At 42.7% G+C, this 22605-nt stretch overlaps 1 protein-coding gene and 1 long non-coding RNA gene across 2 annotated transcripts in view; both read left to right on the forward strand.

The window, feature by feature from the left end:
• The first annotated feature begins 1771 nt into the window (after nucleotides 1-1771).
• On the forward strand, nucleotides 1772-9943 carry LOC113996835. Its single transcript, XR_003543899.2, has 3 exons — nucleotides 1772-5690; nucleotides 6484-9198; nucleotides 9751-9943. It is a non-coding gene; the product is annotated as an uncharacterized LOC113996835 (long non-coding RNA).
• An 11645-nt stretch (nucleotides 9944-21588) lies between these two features.
• TSPAN5 (tetraspanin 5) overlaps nucleotides 21589-22605 on the forward strand; it is an 84822-nt gene continuing 83805 nt past the window's right edge. The window contains exon 1 of the mRNA XM_027738168.2: nucleotides 21589-22109. Within this exon, the coding sequence (XP_027593969.1) occupies nucleotides 22029-22109 (81 nt within the window). The 5' untranslated portion in view covers nucleotides 21589-22028. The remainder of the gene's footprint in view (nucleotides 22110-22605) is intronic.

The following is a 22605-nucleotide window of genomic DNA, read 5'->3' on the forward strand; positions in this document are numbered from 1 at the left end:
GGTTCTGTGCACTTGATGTTGTTGCACTAACTCTTTCAGCTGTATGGTTTTCAAGGTTGAGATTGTAATCCAGGATGAATATTTATGTGAAATTCTAGGTGGTCTGCCTGAATAGGATTAATTCTGGTTTGAATACAGCCCAAACGGTCTTTCCTCTTTTATGCTCTTGAGGTTACATCTTAATTGCACTGGAAGTGGTATGGTTTAGGGTCATCTCTAGTTAAATTAGCTTGAGGCGACTCGGTCCTACTCCTTGTCTAATTTTAAAATTTTTCTAGGTTTTAGCAAGAGAGACTCAGCTTTTTGGAAATGCTGGACTGTATATACCTTTGTTGCAATACAGGTAAGCTTCAACTGCCGCCTAGGTCTGCCTTCCTGCCGCCTAAAAGAAGCAGTTACTGGAATTTGCAGCAGACTTGACATGTGTCAGGAAGGGAGTAAAACACCTTGCCAGCTGGCTATCCTGTTGCCAACTGCTGTACCTTGCAGTGCTGAGCCTGGAGTTTGTAAGGAGGTTTGTACAGGTGCATAACCGTGCTTGATAATACTTCTACCTTAAAATCATGGTGTCTTCCCTGCATTGTGTCAGTTTTGAGAGGCTTTATTTCTGCCTATTTTATAACAGTTTCTGAGAATTTCCCTGGCATTGTTGAGATGTGCCAAGATTTTTTAACATCTCTGGAACTGTATGTTGGTTAATTCACCTGCATGCTGGCTGCAGCTGGACTTGGCTCACTTGGAAAAGCAAAGAAGAGATTCCTAGCTGCCTGGTGCATCTATTTAGTTTTTTGGTTGCGTGGTTTTTTTTTCCCAAAGCTGACCTGTGCTATTAAAGTGGAGAGTGTACATAGCTATGGTAGCCTTTCAGTTGTACCCTTTAATATCTTCCTGTAGAGGGGATGGCCAGCAGCAGGTAGAGGAGCAGCCTCACAGGAATATGCCAAAGGGCAGTGAAGCTGTTACTCAAAAGTGACCGAGCTACTGGGTCAGTGAAACAGCTGCTTCTGAATCTGAAGAGGTCAACCCAAAATACTATTAAAACTTGTAGGTTTTGTCCTAAGCGTTATAGTTCCCTCTTTCCATAGGTCTGAGCCTAAATACTTCAGAACGTCTTCAAGAAAACATTTCACACTTTGCTCTGCATGTTTTAGGGGCCAGTATAAGCTGTGCTCATACAATTGATGCCACTTTGCTGACGTAGATAAAAGCTGTGTGAGAGGGGCAGAAGCACAGTGCTGATCCGCACAAGAGGAGCTGCGTGTAGAGCATGTTTACACCAGCCAGAGTGCCTCAAGCACTGAGCTTTTTCCAGCTGCCTTTGTGCTCTTCCTCTTCAGGTAATCTTTTGCTTAGTTAAGCTACAGCTGCTGGGCTGTAAGCAGTCAAAAGTCCTTTACTGGACATGAAGTTTCAGCACAGCTCAGAGGCACAGCATGTGTGAGCTGTTCCATACCTGGTGATGGCATTAGGGGATGGGTGACTTGTGCTGCAGTTTTCGTGCCAGTATATTCAGCAAGTGCCATCTCAATGTTAATTCCAGTGAGAAAACAAGTATTATTGATGGGGATAAAGACAAATTGAAGGCATCTGAGCCAAAGCACTTCCCTGGGCCCAAGCCAGATGCTGAATCTGAAATCAGATATAATAGAGATTGAACAAGTTTTACAACTCATCCTTGATCAGCATCAAATGCTTTTGATACAGCAGCTGCTCTGTGAGGTCAGGACTGTGCATGTGACAGTTTTATCAACTTTATTGCTTACCTTAATGCTATATTTTTGGGATTTCCAGTTTACCCCGTGCTGCTCCTTTACTACAGCAGACAGAAACTGGAGTTTCCGAACTGGTATTGTTGGACAGGGCAGTTCATATTTTCCAGTTTGTAGTCTAAGCTGTCCCTTGAGTCTTGAGACAATTGACTTTAAAAGGCCTTTTAACTGCAGAAGTCTAAATGGGAGTAGAAAATAAGTTTGCAGTTCTGTTCAGCAAAGTCCCCATATAAACATCAGTCAGTCCTCAACCTGACAAGAAAAGGCTTTTGCTGTGTGGACAGTTTTCTGCAGCATTAGTCCAATGTTCACCTCAGGGGTTAGCAGATGGCTCTGGGGCGACATGAAAGTAGTAAAGGGAGAGAAAAACAAGTTTTTGTCACTTCCTGATAGTTTGCCAGAGTCCATCCTGGTCTTCATATCTGTGTGGGGAGTGCTGGGGTAGAAAATTCAATCCACGGACTTCTCTACCTGTTTCCTATCTCTGTCCATGTGATATTTTACAGAGGAAGAATTCAATTGAGTTTGAGATCTTGTAGAAAAGGAAAAAATTCAGATAAGGTGCTACTTAAATCTTTTGTTTCAGCATTTAGTGAGACTTAGATATTTCCAAAATAAAACAAAAAATTAAAAAAAAAAATCACTGAGTTCTTGTTTTCCAGTGACTTCAGGCCTGTGGTGTTTGATCTGTTCTGTTCTGGCTCCATTGTTACCCATGGAGAAAACAGTAGTTGACAGCTTAAAAAACTTAGCTTGTTGGAGTTTTTTTTCCTTTCAGTGAAGTTCCTTTTGTGCTTTGTCATTAAGCAGCATGGGGCAATTTTTTGTGGTTTAGATTTTGCTGCAGGGGCTATAGAAACGGGTGGGGATAGGAATGTGTGGATTAAGAATTTCGCCCTGGAAAAAGCTTCTCAGTGGCACAGAACTGGAAGATACTAGGAAGATATAGCAGGATGATGTGCTCCCTTAGGGAGATGGTATGCTGGAGGCACGGCTTAGAACAGCTCCAGTCCAGCTGGGCAGCAAGCTCCCTCTCTGACTCCAGTGCTGTCCCTGGCTTTTAGGCATCCTCCCTTCTCTGCTTTGTGTGTGGCTGCACTGCTGAGGGAATGTAGCCTTGTATTTCCCTGCAGCAGGCTGTGGATGGCACACAAAGGAGTGTTTGAGAGCTTCACCAGGTGTGTGTATTGTTTCCAGATACGCTCTGGAAAGGCTTAACAGCTGGGCCTGTTCCCACCTCCTTCCTGGCTGAGATGATTGGATGCTAACTCAAATACTTGCAAGCACACACTTACCAGGTGCTGGCCTCCAGCTATCATCTGCCCTCATGCAGTAATAAGATGGTAGCATAAAAAATTTCAAGCAGTAAACACATGTGGAGGGAGACATTTTGCACAGCAGTAGGCAAGCATGTCCCAAACAGAACTCCAGTAAAAAGTGAGACAGAAACCAGCAGTGCCTTCCCTTTTCACAACAGTTGGTATTGTGTTTGTTGTGATTAGGATCACCTAAAAAAACTTTTCAGCATGTTTTCCTGTACAGCTGTTCATATCTGCCCCAGCAAGAGGGACTTAACACATTTGGAAAAATCAATAGACTTCAGCTGCAGGGGGAAGGGGCATGGGCTGGCTTTTGCACTGAGCCCTTTAGAGACCTTATTTATCTAGTGGCATGAGATGTGCAAGAGGAAAATAACTGTTACATGATTCTTGTGCCTTGCCAGAGTCCAAAGCAGGAAATGCCGTAATTACAGCGGTTCTGTGTAGTTGCCTGGATTAGAAAGGTAACTCTTAAACCATGGTAGATGTTTTTGAACTTGTTGAAAGCGGTTTCCGGCATGCAGTTTGATGTGATTGTTGCTCTCCCTTCAGGGCAGGAGGACAAAAATGTGAACATTTTTTGTTCATATAGTTAGTTGTTATCGCTATGAGTTGTGGTATAAATAGGAAAATTAAGATTATGTGTAACTATAATACTGAACTGGGCTGACAGGAACTTATGTTCTATAGACTAAAATGTCGCTAAAAAGGGGATATTCTTTACTTTGCAACATGTGGTGAAATCCAGGACCTGTTTATTCTTTGGAGGCAATTTAAAAGCAAAAAAAATCCCCCAAATGCAGGTGTTCCATTACTGCTAGTAGAGCTTTAAAGATACTTTATTACTTGGAGCATTCCATGCAGAAAATTAGTTTTCTAGCTCACTTGGGAGGCAGGAGCTCTGCTGTTTGCCTTCCTTTGGCACATACTGTATTCTTGACCATGCTTATTTGAATCTTGGGGCTGACAGCAAAGATGTCCTCCTATCTACTGACTTGGTTAAAATATTGACTGAACTTTGTGTCCTGTTTCCAACAGTAGCTCATGACAGATGATTAGGAAACAGCTTAAGAATTGGAAGATCTGTAGTGTAATCCTTGCACTGGGACACCTTGTTAACTTCTGGCAGAAGTACCTAGACCATCATATATAATAGCTCCTGATTGATCTGTCTCCATTAATTTGGTGAGTCCCTTTATGAATGAATTTATAGTATTGTTCTTCAAAGTTGTCATGGCAGTTGAATTTCCAGCACAGCGATGCCTTGTGAGGAGGCAGTTCCGCCTGTGTCATCCTCTGTAGCACCTTCCCACAAACAAACCTGTCTTGGATTGAACCTCCCCTTTCAATTCAGTCTGGTGTCAGACATGTCAAAACTACCACTTAACAGAGGAGGTGGAGATACTTGTCTTTGCTTTAGGTTTTGGGTTTTTTTAAAAAACCTATGCTCTCTACCAATCCCATTTACGGTTTAGCTTGCATATTTTGTTGGGTTTTCAGTTGTTGAATACTGGAAACCTGGTTAACAACTTCATTTCTTCCACCTAGGGCAATGCAAACAGCGCAGTTACAGTATGTAAATAAAAGTATTGCAATTTAGCAGACTATGTTGTAGAAAGGATGGAATTACAGAAGCAGAAAATCTGTTTTTCAAATTAAAAAAAGAAAGGGGCAACTCCTGATAATTAGTACAACTTTTCCAAAGTAGTTCTGTCTGCCTTTCTCCAAGTCTACCTCACCTTATAAAGCAGACCAGGGGTGTTTCAAATGCAAGCTTTATTTTTTGACCCTAGTAATAGTTAGATCATTAAGCCCAGATGTCACTTGGCAAAACTATCTGTAGGTACTGTGGGCTTTTCACTTTGCTGCTGCTGTAAATCCTCTTTCATTTAAAAGTAAGCAAATACAAATGGTGTATATTTGTAGGGGAACCCTCTCTCCTGTACTCCATCCTCTTGTGTTAACTATTTTAAAGCAGCTCCATGGGTTCCCAATTACTTTAGGAACCTTGTGCTCTAATAAATGAAACAGCCATAAACAAAGCCAGCTTAATCTCGTCACGTCAGGCATTTTGCCATGGGAAGTCATCGTTAGCTGGCTCAACTCTGTCAAATTGAAGAGGTACTGAGAGAGAGAGAGATGACCCATCATGTAAACTCATCTTTCTCTGTCGTGGTGAGAGAGCTTTATACATTGCCCTCTCTCTGGGCTCTGCAGACCAGGAACCACACTAACTCGACCAGCAGGACCCTGTTTGCAACTCTGCAGTATGAGGTGTATTTCCATGGAGCAACATCTCCTTGGGTGAGTACGTGCCTGTGTCTTCAGGTTGCCTCCTTCCAGAGTTCAGACTCCTTCCTCCATAAAAAAATGCTTCACAGGCTTTTGAGGTAGCTACAGTAGCTTGCTCTTTTAAAGCTGACCTTCAAAGGAATAAATGCTGTCAGCATGTTTGAGGAGGTCCTGATTACTTTTTCTTTCTTTTCTGCTTGTTCTTTATGTCACTGATTAAGATCTTGTCTATCCTGGATGACAGAGTGGCAGATCTGGAAATGTAACAGAAATGTGAATTCACAAGAGCAAAACTTGGATCTGCTTGAGGGTAAGGGTCTTTTTTTTTTTTTTCCCTTTGATTGTTCTAGAATAATTAATTAATGGTGAAGCTTGCAAAAAGGAAGGAGCTACTGTTCCTGATAAATAGAAATGTATATAAGACCCTCACTCTCATAGGTATAAGTTTTTTATTTTTTAGGGTATCTGACCTATTACTGGAGCCTGAATTTCAGGTGCATGGACTTTCCCTATTGAGAGACCTTGCTGTAATTGCTACAATTCTTCTTTATAGAACTGTTAGTTTTTCTCTGCCAAAGAAACATCTTATTTGATGTGTTATGTCGCGTCCTGAAAAACTTAACTCCTTTTTAGACAAATTCAGTTGAAGATAAAAATACTTCCAAAACCCATTGTGCTTCATTTGTGCACAAGTTTTGCCAGTAAGGGAAGTTTTATAAATATCCCTCATCTTGCCTCCATAAAATTAACTTTCATACATCTGTACTGTAATTTATTAATAAAAAATTTCTTAGTTCATAAGCTTACAAAAATACCAGCCATTCCACATAATAACTACTTTAAGATAAGTTTTTTACATTCCAGGAGTAAGAGGATATAAATCTTACAACAACTGATAGAAGACAGGCTCAAATAACAGAAAATTCCAGCTATAACCTACTTTCCCTTGGAGAAAAAATAAAAAAAGGGAGGAAGAATGTAAGATTTTATAAATATGCCAAGTTTGCATTTTATTTCAGTCCTCGGATTTAGTTGAAATAACTGTATCTGTGTTATGGACCTGCATTGTAATGCATAGGCTCTGTTTGGTGTCTTTACTTTAGGTAAAGTTTCTGGAGAGACCTGTAATGCAGCGGTAAACTCTGCGCACAAGATTCAAAAGCTGAATGTGAAAACTGGATGCTGGTGGTTGTTGCTGAGTCATGCTGACAGCTCAGCCTGGTTAGCTTTAATGAAGGTTCAAAGTGGAACAGGGCATCTTCTTGAGTAATGAGGTAAGACCGAAGAAGTCCTGCAGGCAGTACCCGTGCTCAGTCTGATTCCTGCTGAACTTGCTGTGCCTCTGAGCTGACAGTAAGGGAAAGAATTTGGCTTCTGATTCTCGGGTTTCTGGTGCTGTAATTAGGGCTTTGGCTTTTTGGCTCTCTGCAGAGCAGCATCTTAAAGCAATCTGAACAGTTCCTTTGCTGTCAGATATCACTGGGGTGTAAACAAATTTTCATTGACTTCAACGATGGTGCCCAAAGTTTTACTTTTTAATTTTTCTTAAATGTGATTAGGCACTCTTGCAGTGAAGGCTACCATTGCTGCCAAGGGATTCTGGGAACACATATAAAATACAATTTACATGTGAGTAAACTACGAATGGATGAACTTTCTTTTGATAACCAGTTAGGTTAGAACTCAATCGTGCCCTGGAAAGCCAGTGGAAAAGGGACATGGAACCTCAAGGCAAAAGTATTTTCTCCCTAAATCAATCCTTTGTGGTATCTGTCACAGGATGTCCTTTTGCAAATGTGTGTCCGCCATAGAAAATGGCTTAATGAAAAAGTTGTATAGCAACAGATGTTGTTTGTCTTCAGGTGGGTTTACTCAAGGTGCAAAGGATGTGCTTCCTGTTTTCTGACTTTGTGGGCACGTATTTGGCTGGGGAAAAAAGATGCCATTAGTGTGTGGTAGTTCATACCCTACCAAGGATAGAGCTGTTTGCCCTTTCGGTATGAATCACCCTGGACTAAGCACTGCATGATGCCAATCAGTTGTTTCATCCTGTTAGTTCTTGTGAAAAATAAAGTTTCTTGCTCTCTCACCTGCCTTGCATTAGTAATCTGGCCTTGCACATAAACTAAGATCACTCCTTTTCTCACGACCAAACAAAGCCCACTTTGAAAGTGCGCATGACTCCTGCTAGCTCTGACAGCTCTGGTCTGCAGCCCCTGTCAGTTATTATTTTGTGAAAGTTCAGGTTTCAAACTCACCTGTCTGCCTGACACTACAAGGTTTCCCTTTGGATATATTCATTGGATGTGACTTTAGCTTTATTTACCACTAGGCTTGTTTTACTGTTCCAAGTAAGGGCTAGCCGCTTCCTAGAGCAGAACGTGTGGTATTTGTCAGAAGGAGACTGCTTTAAGGCTTCCAGATAACCTGACCAGCCTGCTCCTCTGTAAACAATTTTGTGGGCCCTGCTGATAAGGATAAAGCAACTGCACTGAAGATGATTAGAAGATGCTGATATCTGTAGGGGAGCAGACTAGTACTGCTCTGGCATATGACTACCCTTGAAGAAAAGCACTTACAAACTTATGAACATTTATAACATCTTGTTACTGGTGATGGCACTGATCTGCAGTTTTTCTGCTGTCAGTGTATGCCATCAAGCCCCAGATGCTTGTTATTTTGTTCTGATCAGAATCCCTGCATTGGTTTGCAGGCCCACAAGAAACTCTCTGTGGCTCTTTGCAACAAACTAAATGATGAACAAACTCCCTCCAGACCAGTCTGGGTGATGTTTATCAAAGGGTTACTCATATAGATCTTGCCTGTACTGGAAAAGGTATTATACCCCTAGAATGAGGCAGCTGGATCCATGGAGCTGCTGGTTCCCCTAACTGTTCAATCTTTATCTGAAATTGATTTTAAGCCTTGCAGGATTTATATAAGATTTTGCAGTTAGGGATTACGTAGACCTATGAGGTCATGCCAGTGACATTTTGCTTGTTAAAAATTGTGTTGTAGATTAGATTCTAAGGGACTCAAGTATTTTAAAACTGTCATTCAACCTTTACAGGTGGACCAAATTTATCTGGTGGCCATGTATAATGAAAACCCTGAGAAGAAGAGTGGAGATCTGTTTTCTCGTTATAATGGCAGCAACAGAGAAGTGATGGCTTTAGGTTAAACCTGTCAGGTTTCACCACTGCAGGCAGGGTAAGGAGAGCAACACCTTCATCCTTCCAGCAAACCGGCAAATAGAAAAGCGAAGACTACAAAGCAGAAGAGGCTGAAAGGAGAATCTGGGGTCTAAGGAGAAGATGGCTCAAACAGAAGCACTGCGTATCCTGCAAATACTTGCTGTGTTGAAGCATGGGAAGCCATAAAAGCAGTCTGAAAATCTGAGTATTTACCATCTGCAGAAAGAGAGAAGGGGAACCAGAGAGCAGGTATTAGCTTTTTTTCCTCTGGTTCTATTGCCAGAGGGCCAAGACAGGTAATGGTTGCAGCTGTCTCCAGGATATGTGGGCAAACCTATCAGAATCCTTGCATTGCTTTCATTTCAGTGCAACTCTGCTCCTTACACCAAATTCTTTTAGAAGATCTATAGACTGCTACTGCCTGCCCTTGCCTTTCCCTGTGTAATTTTTGCAGGAGAAATGGATCAATTTTGCTTGATGTCTGCTGCTTTTAAATCAGCTTCAACTGATGTGAGACTCAAGTGGTGGCAGCTGGGAGACTGCTTAGCTTCAAGCATGGCTGGAGTTGTTCTGTGACCCGAAGAAGATGGCAGAATGCCATGCATTAAGGGTGATGGAAAATAGGTATGTGGGAGGAAGCCCTAACTCAAACAGTTAATACACCTAAATGTGAAGAAAAGAGGATTTGGTGTCAAAGTACATCTGTTGCCTGTGGTTTGATGCAGTCAGCATGACGTATTGCTAAACCTTTGTTCCAGCTGTCATAGGCACCTAAGTTTATGTGATTTTTCATTGACTGCTGCTTTTGAAATTTAGTGCTTCTGACATACAGGAAAATTTTTTTTCAAAGTGTGAGCGAGCCTGCAGGATGGGTGTGTTGGTAGTACATGGCTGACCACTGTGCTGAGAGCTTTAGTGCAGCAGCATTTAAACTCCTGGCTGCAAGGGTAGTTAGAAACAAAGAGAATCAAACTGGATAGCTCTTGTCAAGTCCTCTGATTCATAGTTCCTGAAGAGATTCTTGTCCTAGTCTACTCCTATGTGCTATATAAAGGAAAACATATAAACTCTTCCCTTTGTATTTAGAAAGCAGGCACGGATTAGGCTTACTAAGCAATAATCAGCTTTCACTGGTTTAAAATTAACTAAAACAGCACTAGTCTTTTTTTCTCTCAGCTGGTGGCAGTGGGGGACAGAAGATGTCTGGAGGAGGTGGCTCAGGCTTTTGTCACAGTGTGAAGAGAGATGTGACCTGCAGCAAGCTCTGTCCATTGCCAGAGGCATGGTGCTATGTCCATCCTGGATGAGTTTTCCTGGCCTATCTTCCCAGCTACCAGAATGGCTGTACTGGAGAGGTGAAGACTGCACTATTAGGGAGGGGGGAGGGAGAGGTGTTGTTCTGATGGGATGGGACTGCATGTCCTGGGGCTGGTGGCATGCCAGCAACAGCAGGTGTCCTTTGCTGTCCACCATCCTCAACCTGTTACCCTAAAGAGAATTTCTCTGGGCACTCTCCTCTCCTCCCCTGCGCTGATAGTTGAGCTATTTATTTGAGTTGTAATTGAAACAGGCACGTTGGGGATTTTAAGCCCCTGCCCATTTCAGGGGTAAGGACACTGAGATGCCTTTGCTACCTTCTCTTCCTTTGCTCCCCTGATAACATGCTAAGAACTTCAATGACAGAGGATGTTTCTGATAGCTCAGGTGAGTTTGGTTTTGTTTTATTTTGGCTGAATAGCAGCTAAAGTTTTCCCCTTTCCACTGCTGAGCAGTTAAGCCAATGGCCTCCTCCTGAAATCACAACTGCAATCCATTTTCTCTGTTAAAGCAGCAATGATGCAATAGTGCACAGCATAGCACAGAGCAGTGCCTAGGAGGCAACACTCACAATTTCTTCTGTTTGCCAAGTTTCTTCTGTTTGCCAAGTCATGCTGGGAGTTGTAACTTAAGGCTAAAAACCCTCCACAGGGTGTGGAAGGCCTATGTGTCAAGCATCTTTGCGTCTCCTTTTAGATGGCACTGAATAGTAGAAGGCTATTTTCCTTTTCTAGCATTAGGGGGAGCACAGCTGTTAAGAGAAAGATACTACATGGTAAAAAAAAAAAAGAAAAAGAAAAAGAAAAAAGATACAAACTGGAAAAAAGTTCTGAACCTTATGAGTCCATTTAAACCCTGTCCCTACACAATGGTCTGTTTATAATCCCTGTGCCACCGGTAACAAAGTGTCTGCAGGCACCCAGGACTGTAGGACCTTGCTCCCAGAGATGTCAGGCAAAGAGGAGGAATAGAAATGGACAGCCTGCTAATTTTTCAGTCCCCTAGAAAGAAGCAAATAAAACTGAGTGACATTAACAACTGTTTTAAGCTTTCTTGGCGTTCCAGAAACCACGTTGACAATGTTACAACAGCTATTCAGGAATGCTGTTATACCACCAGGGCTGTCTTTGAGAATTTATAGACTGTAATTTCTTGTTTTAGCTTCCAGTGGTGTCACTGATGATTGTACATAAGGCCTTGGCTACAGGGGAAAATACTCTTCTCTTGTTCCAAACCCTTGACTCTGCAAATTGATTTTGTTTTGCACTTTGGTAGGAACATTGCCCAATAAGCTGTGTGGTAAAGCCTCTCTACCCATAAAATCCCCAAACTCTTAATGATTTTCTCAGAGCTAGGATTTCACATGTGAGCTCAAAGTTCATAGGCCTATGTAATTCCTCTGCTTCTACCTCTACTGGCTTGTGCTTGCTTCCTCTGCTTATGAAAATACTTTATTGATCAGATCTCTTTAAAACCATAAGGATACTTCCTGGCTACTCAATGAGCAAGGCTAGCAGAATCAGTCCCTGTGTGCATAAAAGGTACCAGATAATGACATTTAGGCCAAATTCTATCAGGGATATTTTACTTCATGTATTTTTCCTCAACTCAGCACACGCTTTAATCATTGGAATGGACAGGCTGATTGATTGCTTGGCTGATTCCTCTACACTCAGCACCTAAAAATAAATGTTTAAAAGTTACATAATCTTGGAGTTAAGGCTGCTGTCTGCATATTCTTTGGAAGTGAGAAGTCCAAGTTAGGGCTTATGCTTTGGGAGAGCAGAGAGGATCCTCTGAGAGCAGACAACGTACCAGACTTGGTTTGTAAAGAAAGGTCAAGAGAGAGCATTGTAGTTTGATTCTGCTCTTTCCACAGGTGTGATCAGCCGGCTCTTGGTGGTGTTACTGATTTGGTTCTGTCAGGTTCACAGGAACATGTCAGCATCCATGCATCTCAAGCTAGTCCATTCTAGCACATGTTCAATTTGCTTCTTTAGGAATATACCAAAGTTAGTATTGTGAGGAGAAATGAAGGACAAAGTATTTAAGAAGAATTGTTCCTTCCAAGGGAAAAGTTTGAGATGCCCAAAAGAGGCATGCCTGGGTGCCAAACAATAGTACTGCTACCTGCAAGAATACTGTGCAAGGAGGAAAAATTGTAACTGGTACATGTGGATCTCTCCTTAGTAGTATTACTCGAGGAGAAGTTCCTATGAGACGTGCGATATTTGTAGTGCTTCCAGAAGTCAGAGAAGGAGAAGTGGGAGAGAGTTGAAAGGTACTAAAGAGGGAGGAAGAATCTGGGGAAAGGCAAGGAAGAAGGCCAGAAAGAAAAAACATTTGTAGGTCATTCTGTGAAGGGTACAAAGGTAACACATGCTCCAGAGGGACAGTGCCATGAAAGTTACAATAGAAATCACCAGTGGGAAAGGATACTCTTCTTTCCTCCTTTTTTTTTTTTTTAAATTTAATTCAAAAGGATAGCAGGAGCATGATGCAAAGTGTTATTCATATACTGGGGAAGACACACATATGAGGACATCTGTTTTAAGAAGCTGCTTCAAAAATAACCACAGGAGAGGAGTGTGTTTGCAAAGTGCAGCAGGCAACCTGCAGAGCAGTGAAAAGTAAGACAGCAGTGGTGCTCTGAGTGCAGACAGCCCCAAATGTTTACAGGATTGTGTACATTTATACTCGCTGCTGAACCATCTCACCCTGACCTCTGTGGGTGTTTTACAAATGGAAGGAGGTGCTGTTTCCATGTTTTCTGCATGAGAACATTGATCCCTTTTCTGTTGCTCTCCTTCTTGACCCCTTTTTCTTAAGTCAGCAGCTTCTAAATTCCAGTTTCAAGCCTCTAAGAAATAACCCTGTTTCAATGAATATCCAAAATGTATGGGAGAGGAATACAGATTTGAATACTACTCCATCCCAAAGATGAAGCATTATTTGCCTGGAAAAAAAGGAAAAGCAGGCTGAGAGATTTTGAAGCAGGATGCTCATATCCAGCATTCTACCCTAGCCTCTTACTGACTGCTGAGTACAGGAACAGGCAGCAACCTGGCCACTGATTTACTGAGATGCTGTGAGGAAGTTCATTACAGCTTACCTGTTGTTTCAGCTTCCCAATGGGTAAAACAGAAGTGAAAAGCACAACTCTTGTGCTCGTCTTCTTCCTAAAGTCTGTGGTTTCAGACAGCTCTGAAAGTGCTGTGGTGTAGGATTCAATGCAAGTATCAGGTGTGATCCATTAGTGAAATGAGAAGGGGTAAAGCCAGATGGCAGGAGGCATCCCACTGGGGAACACAATGTTTCAGGCACCAGGCAGTTAATTTCTTGTGTTAGCCTGGTAAGAGAGCATGTTTGATAAAGACCAGATGAACAATGAGCATAATTGTGCATTGGGAGATTCAACCTCTCCTTAAAACAGAACTTTGACAAAACATTCATGAAGAATTGTCATCCCTATGTATTTTCTAGTTTTTCGTAGGAGAATCAATGGCAAATACCACTTCAAAGTAGCAACCAGATGTTTCCCTCCTGCTTTTTTAGCTACCCATTGTGGGTAACAGAAACATTTCACAAATAGAAGTGAGAGTTTGATATATAGTAGCTGATATCAATCTAGTAGGATTTCTTTTCTGCACTAGTGGCTGTCAGCAAGTAACACTGAGCTGACTTGGGATGTACCCTACCTCAAGGGAAGAGTTATCCTCTGTACTCCCTCCAGTACTGTGTTTTCTGATAAAGAACAAATGTGTCTGCTAAAATCAGTTCATGCTGCAGTAACCAGTTGGAGCAAATCTTTGTTTTCAGTTATAAAAAAATCTCCCTTACAGCACAAAGTTAACTATTTGGAGTTTTGCAGAATTATTCCATATTTACCTGGCTATGCAGGGTATAACCCCAGCTGCACTTTGGCCAGTGTTCGGTAGCTGAGTGAAACCTGCAATGCATTTTCATATGTATGTAAACCAATAAAGGGATGTGCTTTGGACAGAATCTGATATTTCAAAAGAGTTGAGTAGCAGTCAAATTAGCTTGGAGTAAAATGTAGCAACAGGGAATTTAATATCATGCTGTTACTCTATAGGTTAAACAGAGATGGAAATCAATTGCTTGTCACTATGTAAGAGGCTGTATCTCTAATATTGGCTGTTTTAAGTAAAGTACTTACATTTACAGTTAAATAAACAGATGATTTGCTTTATGTTTTTACTGGGGCTCAATTCACATTGAAACCAATGGTCATTTAATGTCTAAATTGCTTATGCCATCCCGCTGGATACCTCTTCTCAGTGCCCAAGCAAGTTGCAGACTAGGCCCTGCAGGACTTGCATCTGACTGCTTTTAAGTGGGCTTCTAAGCACTGAGATTGCTTTTGGAATGGGAGCTCTGGCATACTGCACTGAATACTAAGAGGTATTCAGGCATACAAATTGTTTGGTTTTTAAACTTTCCTTGAAGTATTTCATGGTTTACTATTTTGATGTCACTTCAGGCTTTGCCAAGATTAAGCTTTTTCTATTACTTTGTAACCATATAGAAGATATAAAACAGTTCACTCTCAAAAAGCTTTTTATTCCAGCTAGGACTATGCATATGGCTTTCTGTGTTTAGTTGTTTGATTGCATCATTCTTGTTTCAGTTGTGACAATTTGGCTTACACCTTTCTCTTCTTGTGTGAAGTGAGATCTGAGTGCACTGCACCATTCTGTTGTGCATACCCACTGGACATGCTGTTCTCTGCTATGGGACTATGGAAAAATGCCCAAATTTTTCTCTGAATGCTGCTATACAGGTGCAGGCAGGGTGGCAGGTGTAAACTCATTGGGACAAAGATGTATTCTGAAAGAAGGACTGACTAAGCACTGTAAGCAGGCACCTGTAAGCAGTTGTACTTCTACAGTGTAGAACACTGACTGCAGGCTCCTCCTTGTCCACCCAGCCAAAGCTGACCTTGTGTTTGATACGGTTACTGCTCTTGTCTGTCTCCAGTTTGGCTGCAGGGTCCTGTGCACCTTAGCTAACTCCCTAGATGTCTCACTGCTGTCACATCCTGCACCTATTAAAATCTGGGCACTGTCCCTTTCTCCCTCTCCGGAGCACATGGAGGCCCTGTGAGTATCCCCATGGAAGGCTGACGCCAACAGGCTGCACAGCGGGGTAATTTACCACTAGATGGCTGGACCTCCTTATTGTCCAGCTCTCGGTTTTGTTCCCGGCTCAGCGTGACCATGCTTAGTACAGAACAATGGACTCGTTGTAAGCTCTCTGCCCACCCACTTTATAGCTTAACATTTTTAAACAGCTGATGCTTTTAGCAGATTTGCCTTCGTGATGACTAGTTCAAACTTTTGAAACGTACTGAAAGAGCTGTGGTAATATCTAAGAAAATTATAGCTATTTTGCAAGGTGAAAAGGAAAAGCTCCCTAGTCCTATTCTATTTTTTTCCATTCCATTATATATGTAATACAACATTCACAGAGTCTTTTATTTTGTACGTACAAACACAAGTGGGACACATTTAACAGTTTGTCACTCAGACTGGGATATAACATCATGATGTCCTGAGTAATCACAGCCACATACTTTGATCTGGTGAATTTGGTGATGTAAAATCTGTAAAACTTTTAGACACTGACATATATGTCACTGTAATTTGGGGCATAAATGTCTTTCCTTTAAGAAAAATTATTTTGCTCTCAGTCAATCTCTTCAAAAAGTTTAATACCTCTGAGTGAAAAATGTCAACTTTGCTGATGATTGCAGACTGATACATTATACAGAGCAAGAAAGCCTACTTCAAAAGGAAGATTTCTCCTGCCTGAAAGCAGACAAGAGGATAGACAAAGTAAACATCTGTTTCTTAAAGATATCACTTTTTTCCCCTTATCAGTCTCTTCACATTTTCAGCTCTATTACTTGTATTTACTGGGTTCACGTTGTATGTCTATAGATGTATTTGTATCCTTGGGTTGCAAACAACAGAGAGGGATATTTTTAAATTAAAATTACTTTAGTTGCTTTGCTGTCACAACAGTAGCATTTTATGCTTGCCATTTGCAGGAACACAGAGGAGTCATAGTCCCTTCCTCCAAGGTAGTATAAACTAAAATATCAAACCTGGAAATCTTAGGGCATGTTAACAGCTTTGTGAGAGCCTGAAGATGTGCCTAAAGAAGGTGATACATGGAATGGTAAGATACAGATGAATCTAGAAATAGATTTGGGGTGGGTTTTTTTATTTTTTTGAATATCAGTATCAGTCTTTCACAGTTCAATTTTCTTAAAGCACTATGACAGTAAAAAAAAAAAGGCTGATAGTATAATTAGTGAGCTAGAAGAAGAACAGGAAATTAAAATGAACTCCACCCATCCATACTCACAGAAAAACATAGGTAGTGAAGCATACAGCAAGTGACAAGCCTCTGAAAAAACAGACTTCAAAAGTAATTGTTCAACCCAACAAGAATATGGGTTGCTACTCTGTTCTCATCTGCAGGAAGGTTTCTGGTTATGTTAATGCAAAAGGTGAGAGTAAGAAAGGCTTGGAAATTTACACTTACTGGACTTGCAAACAAGTAAATTATATATTTTTCTGAAGTGTTTCTTTTTAAAGGTGCTTGAAGGGTAATGTGCAGGTTATTTATGAAGTACAACTTCATGCTTGGAAGTAGTCTGGACCCAGTTTACTTGCTCTTTGAACTCTTAAATACTGAAGTTCCAAAGTAAATAGAGAAATCACATGGCTAGCTTCAATCTTAGTTCTGGTACTTGATCCTGTCACAAACAGCGTGTTATTGCTGAGCACAGAAGATTGTCTGCCTAAGATGTAGCGTTATCACAGGCATTGTGTATTCCTCCTATGAAGTTATAGGAAGTATAAAGCCCTGACAACACAGCATGGCTTTGTAATCACTCTAGTACTGCTATTGGGAATGTTTAAAAAAAACCTTTATTTACCTTGTTCCGAAGCAGGTCCAGTGATTAAAAAGTCTACAGAATACTGCTGTGAAATACCTGTTCACTGGTGATATTACAAGTGCTATGTTTGCTGTGGCAGCTCTGCATAACATTTGAGAAATTAAAAGTGTCAATGGCAAGGTAAAGGAAATAGGTATCTTTGATCTAACTATGTGGTAACTGTCATTAGATGTGAATAAAAAAGGCATATATGAAGAACCAGACAAAAAATTGTGAGGAAATCAGCCTAAGCATTTCAACCACCTTCCTTTGGGATTATCAGCTCTCTTGCAGAACTCTTGTACAGTCCTAAAAAACTGGTAGAGGCCCAGGGTACACCCTGTTATGTAGACTGACAGACAGGAGACACCGATGTCACAGCAAAGATGGCACCCCTTCTGTCTGCTGCTCTTGCAGCAAGATGATTTAAGGACTTCACGGAGGTCTGGGGGCTGAACTCCTGACCAAGATGGCCAAACATATACTCCAATGCCTTGTTGCTCAATTATTGGCCAGGCCACGGTAGCAAATTGTTCTAAAAGCTGAGCTCTGAGATTAATTGTTCTGTCAGCCTCCCCTCCTACCACTTTGGCAGCAACTTACAGTTAAAGCCTACAACAACCAAATTTGCAGGCGTGCACTCTCTCATTCTACTTCCTGCTTCCACTCCATGACCTTCTGTCAGGTTCACAGATATTCTTGGCAAGAGATGCCAGAATGATTCCTGAGGGACTGTTTATGTGGAAAACTCTGATCCAGGCTCCCAGGAAAAACAAAAATCTGCACAGGAGGAGGGATGAGAGAAGCTCAGGCGGTTTAGGCCTGAGTTAAAGGAAACCCTTGAAGGGAACCATACTCAAAGATTACTTAAAATGGTGGACTCGCAGAAAATCTTATCACCATTACAAACACGCTCAGAGGAACTTGTTCTCACACTTGTTCTTCTGAGTGGTATTACAGAGGAAATAGCTGTTAAACCTCGGAGTTGTAGGTGTCTGAGGGAGGATGTCCTGTGTTATATGATGAAGAATCCCTGAAAGCGACTCGGAGGGCCTTGAAAAACCTCATGGATCTTAAGAAAATCATATGGTGTTCCATTTATAGGATAAACATTGGTTGCCCTTTTGAACAGAGCATTGTCAAGAATTACACCTGAACCCCCAGGTATACACAAGCAGTAGTCTGTGTTTGGGAGGTGAACAGTTTCCAAATTTGAAGTTTGTCCAGTGCTTTTAGCAATATGACGTTAGAAGGATAAATTTGACACTGGAGTCTAAGTTTATATCCATATTAATGACCATGGTCCCATAGCACCAGTAATGAAAGGGGAGGTCACTACCCATACTCTGATTGCAGTCACCCCTAATTTAGAACTGTAAATCTGTGTCTCTTTTTGTAGAATAATGCATATGTTTTATCTCATTAAGCCCTCTCACTGTCCTGTGCACGAAATGGTGGTAAGAAGTACCTCATAATTAATGCACTTTGGAGCCAGTTTGGTTGTAAGAGTGCTTGGAACCACACCTGCAGTCACTGTGCAGCAGTGAGCTATGGACCAAGTATGTCATATTATTCCTGCTTCACCGTTGTATAGACTCATCAGAGGATAATTCCTGATAAATTTCTGATAAGAAAGAGCTCTGTAAAACACTTCAGAAGAGGAGCTTGCTGAGGCACAGCACTACAGAAACAGAGCTGTGTGTCAGCGTGTTTGCCCCAAGCAACACCAAGGTGCAGCTGCAGCCCCGGCTGTTCCTTCGCTTATGAGTGCACAGTGTGGGGAGGAAGTGTGCCACCACTCCCACTCCTTCCTCCCACAAGCAACAGAGGTAGCAGCCTCGAAGTGCCTGACACAAAATGTACAGCATTTTGAGAAAGATAATAAAGACTCAGATGCACGTTCTCATGAGAAAGTAAAATCAAACTTAATGTGATTGGTTATTGGTTGTTATTTGGTCCTCCTTAGCTTCAGATTCTGGCCTGGAATCCTGTAGATGTATAAACATGTTTAATGCTTTGTGAATCATCATAACAATGTTGTTGTTATCACATTCTAATGATGTTGGGTTGGTCCTGCAAGATGATATCATTATCCAGTATTGAGAGCTAAGTTTCATATGAAAAAGCAGCTCACTACTCACCAGTGTTACCCATAAAAGTAATTAAGCAGTACTTGCACTTGTAAATTAATGAAATATATTTGTGTTATTCCTAAGAGAAGCTGAAGTCATGTTCACATCTGGGACACAGCATGTGATTCCACTAAGGCCAATACAACTTGTATTACTACTTGAGTTTAGACCTATGAAATTCTTAGCTCAGAATTCCTTTTAAACCTAAAAAAAGTCCCCTCATCACTGTTCACTCAGTTCCTAAGTGGAAAGCATGGCTGCAAAATTATCAAATGAACACAAATGGCGTTACAAGCTAGTATGGTATTTAGATTGAAAAATATTTTGAGGTAGGTAATACCTCTGACTCTACAAATCTTGTTTTATGTCAGAAAGCTCTATGGCTTCCCTACAGAAAAAGATTGCTCTCCTATGAATTTCTACTAAAATAAAGTGTCTAGGAAATACCTAGACTTATGGACACAGACACTGAACTTCTCTTAGACCACAACTCTTTATCTCAATAATTGTGGCATTAGATGAGATTGGCAATGTGATAAGTCCCTGAACTACAGTGTTCAATGTGCTGCTCTGCCATTTCTCAAGTCGCTCGGGCTTGCATTTCTTTTTCCCTGGAAAATGTCAAAGAATTCATAGATCAAAAACTGGGAGCTGACGCACAGACAGAGGTGCTGGATCTAAGAAGTGATTGAGGAACTGGGATGAGAGTTCTTGGTGGAAAGTAAGAATTTTAGAGTCCGCAACTCTACCTCTTTTAAGATGTGAACTTCTTAAACTTGCTGCACTTATTAGCATTAGAATTGGCCGGTCTTTAGTCAGAAGAAGTCCATTGATATCTACATCTTAGAGATGGGAAGTAGATTGTCATTTGGTGGGGACTTTTTCTCCAGTGTCAGTAGGAAATCAAGGCATTGCCCAGTGTTATGAAGCAGTGTGCTACTAGAAACATTGCTCTGTCATTGAAATACCATCCATTAGTACTCGTGACTCGTCAGATGAATTATGAACTAACTGAATTTGAGTAATTGTCTTGCCCTACTACAAGGACAGGTAATATTGCTCCTGCTTAGTATTGCCTCAGGCTTTTGTGCCAGAAAAGCACACTAGAATTCAATGTTGACTGGTAACCAACAGTGAATTTAAAGTGCTGTCACACTCATCGTGCTCAGCTTCCCTAGGTGGCCAAAACACATAAGAAACAATCCACAAGAGATGGCAAAAAGCTAAAGGATGGGGATTTTTTTAATCCCTGTTTGTTTAGGAGAGGAAACAAAATGTGTTTGTAAACCAGAGAGGCTGCTGCAGGTGTAGAGGACTTTGTTACAGCTGGCATTCTGAAAGATCAGTTACCTACATCAAAGCTGTTCTGCTGCCTTTGCTGTCTGCTTGCTTATTTCTGAGGCTGCACAGGAACCATACACACAAAGTGAATTAAAAAGAGCAGGGTTCTGCATTCAGTACCCTCTTTGAGTGAGCGGTCTAACCCTTAACACCAGACATCCCAAGTTCTCCTTAAGCTGATGAGATGATGGGACAAAGTGAAATGCTTTTGGCTTTAAAAAGACACTTGGCAATGATAATATTATGCTTGATTGAGAAAGCAAGTGAAATCATGTAATATGATGCTAGAAATGATGTAGGTTGTGTTTCAGTTTGAGTTGTTGACTGGGAATGAATGGATTAATAGGTAAAACATCTGAGATTGTTACTGAATTTATTGTAATAAATATTACTTTACAATATTTTCCTCCTGCTTGTGAAGCATTAAACTATTAAGGGGTGCCAACACATGATATTAGGAGTGTGTTATGACAGAAATATTATAAATGTTTAATATTAATCATTTAATAAGTATTACAGGTTGTCACCAATATTTGAAGCCACTTGTAAGAAGCACACCTTAATATACCACACTATTACCATACCCTACTGTAAGGCACCTGTTGTGCTTTTATCCACTGGTATGGAACATATGCATTACTGATGATTCACCTTTTTCTACCCTCTTGCCATGGATGGTCTTGTAAAGACAGTGTTAACAACAGACACAGGGATAAGGCTCATGTGATAAACGGTACCGTCATAGTTAGTGTATAGATGTGTTGCATTAATTTCTCATTTACCAATAATTTTATAGCTGTCAGGTTCAATATAAACTCAGAGTATGTTAAAATATAAATTCTAGCAATCACTGTAAAATAGTTCTTCACGCGTTCCTGCGCACACGAGGTCCCGTGGGAGGCGATCCGAGGGCGCCCATTCAGAACAACACACACGGTGTAATTACGGTCTGGCTCCTCCTCGTTACCGCAGCCAGCCTGGAACCGGGGCTGTCGTCCGTGCCAGGCGGGGCTATTCCTCGCCGTCTCGGCATTCCCGGGCCTGTGTCACCCCGGAGGACAGGGAGGGAGGGAGGGATGGCAGCGGGACAGGGGACGGAACTCCCGGGAGCGGCTGCGGAGGGAGCGGGGCCGCAGCTCCGCCCCCTCCCCGCCCACACGGGGCGGGCGGCGGCCGCGTGGTCTGATTGGCGGGGAGCGGCGCCAATCACGGGGCGGGGGCGGGGCTGGGCGCGCGCGGCGGCCGTTGGCGCTGCGGGGGCGCGCTCGGGGCAGCGCGCGGCTCCGGCCTCTGCCCGGGCAGATCCTGCCCCGCCGGCGCCTCTCCCGCTCCTTCTCTCCTCCCTCCCGCCGCGAGCAGCCGAGGGCGTCCTCCATGCGGGAGAAGAGGAGGAGGAGGAGGAGGTGGGAGCTGCTCGCCGGCCATCCCCGGCGCCCGGCAAGTCGGAGCCGACCCGCCGCCGCGCCGCTGCTGCCGCATCTCCCCGCGGCGCGGAGCCGGCGCTGAGCCCTGCCCGCCGCGCCGCACCCGCACCCCTCCTCGTAGTCTTACCCCCATCCTCCTTCCAGTCTTCCCAGCCCCCTCCTCCTAGTCTTCCCCCTCCTTTTTTTTTTTTTTATCCCCCTCCCGCCCCCCCGCGCCCCCATTTGGTTCTCACCCTGGCCGCGAGCAAAGCGTCTTCATGAGCGCAGAGGATGTCCGGGAAGCACTACAAGGGGCCTGAAGTCAGTTGTTGCATCAAATATTTCATCTTCGGCTTCAATGTCATTTTCTGGGTAAGCGGAGCCGGTTGCGCGGCGCTTCGTGTCCTCCTCTGCCACCTCCTCCTCATCCTCCTCCGCTTCCATCCCGGCCGCCGGCGCCCCCGGTCTGGGCACGGCCGGGAGCGACAGGGACGTGTGACAGCCAGGCGCGAGGCCGCGGGGGGATTTTGGATGGGGTGCGGGTGCGAGGCCGGGGGTGCTGCCGCCTCCGACACCCCCTCCGGCCCCGGACAGCCCTTCCCCGGGCAAGTTGTGGTGCTGCATTCCTCCACCTCCCGGGGATGCCGGCTCCTCTTCCCTTCCGGCCCTCCTAATTGCTTTTGTTGTAGGTGCGAAGAGGATTTCGTGCCTTTTTTTTCCCCCCCTCCTTTTTTCCTGTTTCCTCCTTCCTTTCCCCTCCTCTGCTTTGTGGTGGGGGAGGGAGGGAGCAGCCAGACACCCGGGCCTGGAGAACGAATTGATCTGCGTGTTTTCACGCTGACATCCCTGTTAGATGCAAATAATAATA

This window comes from Pipra filicauda, unplaced genomic scaffold (assembly GCF_003945595.2).
Source record: "Pipra filicauda isolate LSUMZ 115617 unplaced genomic scaffold, ASM394559v2 scaffold340_size778089_pilon, whole genome shotgun sequence".
NCBI lineage: Eukaryota > Metazoa > Chordata > Aves > Passeriformes > Pipridae > Pipra > Pipra filicauda.